Source organism: Zingiber officinale, chromosome 1A, assembly GCF_018446385.1.
Source record: "Zingiber officinale cultivar Zhangliang chromosome 1A, Zo_v1.1, whole genome shotgun sequence".
Taxonomy (NCBI): domain Eukaryota; kingdom Viridiplantae; phylum Streptophyta; class Magnoliopsida; order Zingiberales; family Zingiberaceae; genus Zingiber; species Zingiber officinale.
Window position 1 is genome coordinate 179,928,805 of NC_055987.1, and position 7,686 is coordinate 179,936,490.

General features: G+C 35.5%; 1 protein-coding gene across 1 annotated transcript; it reads left to right on the forward strand.

The window, feature by feature from the left end:
* Positions 1-744: 744 nt before the first annotated feature.
* LOC122038540 (protein MAO HUZI 4, chloroplastic-like) lies at positions 745-5,952 on the forward strand. The gene is made up of 6 exons (XM_042598336.1): positions 745-977; positions 1,048-1,246; positions 1,831-1,931; positions 2,086-2,214; positions 2,290-2,378; positions 5,519-5,952. The coding sequence occupies exons 1-6, from the start codon at positions 912-914 to the stop codon at positions 5,655-5,657; spliced, it is 723 nt and encodes a 240-aa protein (XP_042454270.1). The 5' UTR covers positions 745-911; the 3' UTR covers positions 5,658-5,952.
* The last annotated feature ends 1,734 nt before the right edge of the window (positions 5,953-7,686 follow it).

The following is a 7,686-nucleotide window of genomic DNA, read 5'->3' on the forward strand; positions in this document are numbered from 1 at the left end:
ATTTTAAAATTTTAAAATGGTGCACGTCCATTAATGAATTTCATTTGGAATTAACTGATGACCTAGCAAATCCCAAATTATTCAAACTAAAATGAATATATTTTTTAAAGTCTCTCTCATATTTGAATTTGAAAAATGCTAAATCTTTAAATGGGTACGATAAAAATTTAAGAATGTGATTTTAATATTACAAAAATTAGATATGCAAAATGAAAAATTCATCTCATTTAATAAAATACGGTTATTATCAACCTAAAATTTAGGTTTAAATTTTGATATAAGTAAGGTAAATATTTTTTTTATACGTCAGCCACTATTTGAAGATGAGTAATCATGTATGATTAATTTTTTTATTAATTTTGGGATAGATTTATAGAAGTGTTAGGACAAACGAACTCGTCTTATACCATCGTGAAGAGAAGTGTGCGCGATCACTAAAACGTGCCCGCACTGTGCGTCGTCAGCGGAATCCCAATCCCGTATGCTTTCGCAGAATCCTTGTCCCGCACTCAATCCTCAACGAATCTGAAGTCGACAGATCTCTAAATTGGCCTAATTTGACAGGTCAGTCAATGCCTATGCCCCAGACGCAACTCGCACCTCGCAAGTGTGCTCAGTGCAGAATGCTCAATGCTAAATGCACACCCCATTTCCACTTGGCTGTCATCCATTGGAGGAAGATTTAAAAACAAAAAAAATATAAAAAAGGCGTCGGTCGATTGCTCCAAAAGGCTCACTGGCTCCGCTCTCCCTCCGCAGTCAGTCACTCAATATCACATTCGCATGTCGCCGTATCAGTATTTTAGGAGCCCCCGCCAAGAGATGGGGAAACGGAAGCCTCCCTCCCTCGCTCTCGCTCTCTCTCTCTCTCTCTCGTCACTTTTCCTGCTCTCCACGAAGAAAGGGCGAAGATGTCCCTCATTCTCGTCTCCTGCAGCGCCGCCCTTCTTCCTTCCCGTGCACCTTCTCTCCGTCAGGTCTGCTTATCGGGTTACCTTACCTAGTTTCAGATTTGTACAGCTGAGCTTTGGCATTTCTATCTCGTAGGCCTTATCGCCGAGAAATTGTCTCTCGATCGAGCGGAGATCCGCTGGTACAAGCGCGAACAGTGGGTCACTTAGTGGTGTAGATCTGCGCACCGGGCATCAAGGTGGCTGGAGTTTCGTTGGCGGATCCAGAATCCCATACCAGCCCAAGGCTTCAGGATTCGCTCGAAGGAAAACAGTGTTTCGTCCGACTGCGAGTTGTAAATTCCTCGCCCCTTTGATTTTAGTCGTGCATTTTTATACATGTGATTCTAGTGTGGTAGAAGAATTTTCTTTTTTTGATGCTGTCATGGCCTGTTTTGGTACGTTAATCGACATCTTGCGTTAATTAGAGGTATAGAGGTCAGAGTAGGGCAAATTTTATATTTGCTTCGCTTGAGCTTGTGAGTGTGACATGAATGCCAATGGGCAATGGCTTCTACCTTAACATAGAAAAAATCCCCTCGTTAAACAATGCCATCTTTCTTTCATGGATATCACTTTATTTATCATATCTCCAACTTTTATGTATTTCAATTATTTTTTTTTTTTGACATCAACATGTGCTAGTCCCAACTGGTTGAGGTTAACTCTATGAATTTTATCCTCCCTCCAATTTAGCATTGTCATATGTGCCGCTTACCTTTTATTGATATTAGTAAAGAAAATTTTCACTTATAGAGAATTATGGTTTCTTACGCAGGCAATTGCGTAGGTGATAATGACATTTTTATTTTTTTCCCCCCTGCCATATTGAATTAGATTCATGCTGTAGAGCAGTGACTGAAGAATATGCTCATTTCAGGGCTTACAAGTGCTCAAATTGCTAGCCATGCTTTCACTTGGGGCACAGTTTCTGTTCTTCCCTTCTACACTTTGATGGTTGTCGCTCCTAATGCTGCAATTGTGAGTAATATTTTACATAGATTTAGTGAAAATGACTTAGCTGGAGTATGAGAATGGTGGATTTTAGTGAATAGGATTTGGGTTGAGCACGAGTAAGTGGGATAAATGCATATTTCATTGTGTCTGATGCTTTTGTCTAATCTATTGCCTTTAGACTAAAAGAACTATGGAGAGCAGTCTGCCATATGTTGCCCTTGGAGTTCTATATGCATACCTTCTGTATTTGTCATGGACTCCAGACACATTAAGGATGATGTTTGCTAGTAAATATTGGCTGCCAGAGGTTAGTACCCAGGCTAAACCAAGCTGAGTATTTCTTTCTGCTGCATCTTGTAATATCTTTTTATGATGCCTTCAGCTGGCTGGAATAGCAAGAATGTTCACCAATGAAATTACTGCGTCTTCAGCATGGATTCATTTGTTGGCTATAGATCTTTTTGCTGCAAGGTCTTACTTCTAACTTCTGCCTTTTCCCCCTTATGTTCTGGTCAAATCAACAAAAATCACTCTAAATAGCACATATTCTTATATAATATTGCAGTAGAAGGGAGTAAAAAGTCCACTCGAAGGACTATGATGATATATCTATCGTATATGCATATGCACTTTGAAACCTTAGATACATGCACTGTTTAGAATTTTAATTAAGAGTTCCATTAAGCAAAATGTATTATTCTGCGAATGGGTTGTACCCAAACCAAGCTACCAGCAAAATGTTATATGTTCTTTTCATGCTGCAAGATATCAACCTTCTATAGGCCATATTGGGCTATTGGGTATTCTTCCTTCTTTTATTCGTCTTCCTTTTCCTCTTCATCTCTCTGTCCTTTGGTCCTTTCAATTTATCATTGCCCCTCCTCATCTCTCTTTCTGCTTCTTACAGTTGTGACCTTGTATGATCATTCCTAAAGCAATCTGATCTTATTGTCCTGCCCTTCATTCGTTGATATTGATTACTCTTTTGCTCACGTGTTTAGTCTAACATGGACATGAAGATGACGAGGAGAGGAATTGATCAGTAGTAATCTCTTTCGCCTTGTTATTTCCAGATTAAAATGAGTTTATTCAAAATTAAATTTAGTGAAATAAAAAATTATCCAATTCATACTAGAAATCCATAATTCAAGCCCAAAACCAACCCTAATGAGTAAAACTTTCCTGTACCCATGAAACTCATTTTAGACACTATTGAACCAATTCAATATATTAAACTCAATTAAGCATTATTTAGGTCTATTTTGTAATAATTATTCAATCCTTTATGCATTTTGGAGTACATATATATACACGTATGTATACTATAACATTGTGTAATAATATATCTTTCCAGGATGTTCTTTATGTAATATTAAATTCATTGACCATAAAATTGAGATATTTCTTATTTTTATAGGTATATACATTAAGATGAATAGACAGACCAATAGATTCTATGGTTAGAAGAGGTGAATCAATTAAAATGAAAATGCTTTAGGGTACCAAAAAGAAAAAGAAACATTGATAAAAAAATGATTCAAGTTAAATATTAATGATGCAGTCTTTGCATACCCAAGTAGTTGAACAAACATGACTACATAATGCTATTGGCTGAGTAGGAGAAGTGGGTCAGAACTGTTGGGATCACAACTACCTTTGATATTATGGGATGAGGTCAAGAATTGCTTTGGCACTATTTGTTAGAAATCATTGCCTTAAGCTACACACTTGCAGATTGTAGTCTGTCTCTCTTGAATACGTAATCACCTCCACCTTTAAAAATAAAACAATTTAAACCTCTCTCTTGCAGATTGGATAAGGTCATGAAGTCGAACCTTTCTATCATATGGTAGAAAAACATAAAGACACAAGAAAAAATAAAACAATTTAAACCTGATTCTGCAAAAGTCTATTCCAGAAAAAAGTCACTATAATATATGAAAGAAAAGTTCAATAAATTTTTGATAAACTAGTGTCTACAACTTGTAAAAAATCTCTCTCAATTGATAGTAGACTTAATTAGAATCAATGAAGAAATAATGAAAAATCTCACATTTAGAGACACTAAAAGCTCTTCTCAAGAAGAAAATTTGTCTTCTCTATGAGCAATATGGCATCTCTTAGGCTCCAGAATGCTCCATTAGTGAGAAAATATGGAGCACTAAGTTTCCAAATCCTTAAAAAGAAAACTTTAGAAAAGTTCTAATTGCTTTAAATATGCTTCCCAGGTTATCTTGGCTACACTTGTGCAAAGTTATCCTAAAACTAGGTCATTTAGGGAGTCAAACTAGGCCTGAGCAACTCATTTTGCTGAACTCAAAAACCACTGTATTGAGATGATATTCCATTGCTCCATTAGAATCTAAGGTGTAATTTGGAGAGGTCCTTTGCTTCTTAGCTATCTCCATCACCATACATGCTAGTTATCTGATCCATATCTGTAACAGCACTTTAGTCGAATTTTGTGCACAAAATTGATTTAGTGATGACATGCTAAACTATAGTGGGAAATGCTATGAATCTCTCTACCTATAAATAACTAGTATATTTGTTCATTTATCTGTCGCTTGCCTTGAGATGCATTGTCTCCTCATGCTAACCATATTATGTCTTGGGATGTCTTCAGATCTTACTGACCTTTCTATAACCTTGCCACATATTTTTCTACCACAAACTACCTTTAGAACTCTAATAGTTAACTTGTAGTGGTACGTGTTTCATTATAAACAATTCTATAAAATCAGATTCTTCCTTATCTTTAGGGCAAAGGGGTGTTTGTGCTTATATGTATTCTGCTTCTCTAGGTCAATTTAGACTAACATATCAACATCCATGGGCCTGCACCTTCAAGTATCTCTCAGACTTATTTTAGTCGTGCCTACATTAAATGTCTCAAACAAATCCTTCTTAGGGCAAACATGCAATGCACAAGCTAGATTACAGATTCCTCCTCATCTTTAGGACAAAGGGTTCACTGACTGCACCTCTGTTGCTCCACTTCGACCAGTCTGTGCTCCTTAGCGACAAGGTCACCTCCTAACTGTGTCGCCCGCCTCATCTTCCTGAGAACATTTCTAAAAACATTATAGGCACAATTGCAATGTCGACAATGGTCATATTGCAAAGGGTAGAAAGTTGGTGCCAAAGTGGACGTGTTGTAACTGTTGTGGCATTCTAAACTCAGTCTAACCAAAAATAAATGGAAAATAATTTTAAAATAGAATAATTATAATTTTGATTAATAGGAATAACTGCCCAATTGCCCATTACAACATAGTAGATGCAAATCTCAAAACTGGTAGTTGCTTTCCTTAAGTAATGATTTCTCTCCTGTGATAAAATTTCCCATGAGTTATAATCTCCTGTCTTCTTTATCCATGATTTTGGAAAGCCCCTTGTTTTAAAGAACAATAACAATAATTTTAAAATCTCCAAGTAAAATTCCTCTTTTTCTCTATTGACTATTGTGGGATCATTTGCAGTCTCCCATTTATTCCTTGAATCAGATAAATTATGTTCAAGCTTCTTATATTTTGGGTGATGCATTACCCTCTATTGCTTATGTTAGTCTAGCGTTGTCATCCTGGTAGTAATTTGTCTTTATCCTGCAGGCAGGTATTCCAGGACGGTCTAAAGAACAACGTAGAAACCCGGCATTCAGTTTCTTTGTGCTTACTCTTCTGTCCCATTGGAGTTTTTACTCATTTTGTCACCAAGTTGCTAACCAAGACAGCAAACAAGCCACATTGACTGCTGAACAAGGACAAGAGCTAGTTTTCCTTTGATTTAGTGTGATTTAAAGAAAAGGAACTTTGGTTATAGATGCAATTAGTTGTAGTGCATCGTCTCTGAAATTGATCAGCTCGCACCAATTCATTTTAAAAATAAACCAAAAAAAAAAAATATTGTATCAAATTGATAGATAGATTTTTCTGCAGAAATACCATGTTTCTGCTGACACCATGATAGTTACAAACAGATTGTTAAGCTCATGGGGAGGGGAACAACAAACTTGAAGACTCTTTGTTCCCTCCAAAACTATTAATTCAGTGCGATGATAATCCTGAAACTAGTAGCACATTAGAGCTACAAGAAACAAATTTAATTTTGAAGTCAGAATCGAAGCGTTGGCGACAGATTTCAAACCAGTCTGTGCTAGTACGAAAGTTGAAGCTAAAAAGAAAAAAAAAACTTTTGGAGTAGATACTTATTCTTGGCAAAGAGTATGAAAGATAAAACTGGGAGACTGAAAGATGTAATTTCGCATAAGATGTGGCGACTAAAGATGACATAATAGAGATTCACAGACCTAGCTAGCAAACCTTCTTTTCGTATTGAACTTTGGAGTCTATAGAAGAGCTCACTGATACAGTCGTAGCAACTGATTCGCATTTAACGAGGAAGATCTGATTGATACATAGTGGTAAAGATGATTATGATCGCCTCCTTGTTAATCCGTTCCAAGAAGATAAATCATGAATAATTATTAGTCTTTGAAATAATGATTAATACATGAGAGGGGTATTTATTTTGACTATGTTAAAATTTAAACCCCAAACTACATAAAGATCTGATTGATACATATGCAAACTGTAGGTGGATAAAAACTAGATATTATCCCATCTGCGATCGATTTTCATTGTAGAGCTGAATTAGGTAACAAAATCATAAGAGGGATATTTATTTTGACTATGTCAAAATTTGAACCCCAAACTACATAAAGATCTGATTGATACATATGCAAACTATAGTTGGATAAAAATTAGATATTATCCCATCTGCAACCGGTTTTCATTGTGGATCTGAATTAAGTAACAAAACCGTCAAAAGTTGATCGATAATGTATCAAAGTATGCAACTATAACCAGTGCACCATACTCTCAAAATGTTTCACCAATTTCATGGAATATTCCTTTGCCAATCCCATCCAACAATTGATTAAATGTGACTCTTGTCGAATAAATGTTACTTTAGTCAACTAATATTTATTAAAAGAACGGTATAATAGTGTAATAAAGAGTGATTATGTTCACTTCTATCGTCCAAATTTAAATTATATGAATAAAAATAAAGTATAATATTAATTTATAATTGACCATCGGTCATCATACATTTATCCCTATCTGATTATAATAAATCTATCATCCTCTAATTAGCTAGATAGCGTTTGATTTTTTTCTAGGAATTAGAATAGGAATAAGAATCATAGTATTGTGAAATAGAAATGGATATGAACATGGATATCATTCTTACAAATAATATTTGGTTAGTTAAATATTTTCTATCAAAATAAATTAAAATTTTATTTTTTATCCTTATAGGAAAATAAGAAAAAAAAAATAGATGTGAGAGAAAGTGTTGAGAAATGATGAGAGAGGATTAGGAGAGAAAAAATATGACGAGAGATGATTAGGAGAGAGAAAATAAGATGAGAGAAAAAGTATGATGGGAGAGAATAAAGAGAGAAAAAGTGTGATAAGAAAAAAAAATAAGGAGAGAGAGTCTGTATGATGGGAGATATTGAAGAGAGAGAAAATATGATGAGAGAAAAAAATATAATGAGAAAAAATGCGAACGATAATGTGATATGAGAGAAAGTATAATGACAAAAGGTGACTATGCTCGCCCCCGACGCTCCCACCAACCTGTTCTAGGACCAAGACGGAGAAAGTAAATCACAGATGGTTAATAGCCTTTGGAATAATGACTGACGCATAAGGGAGATATTTACCTTGGCTATGCCGAGATTCGAACCATAGACCTTATAGTGGCAATACAT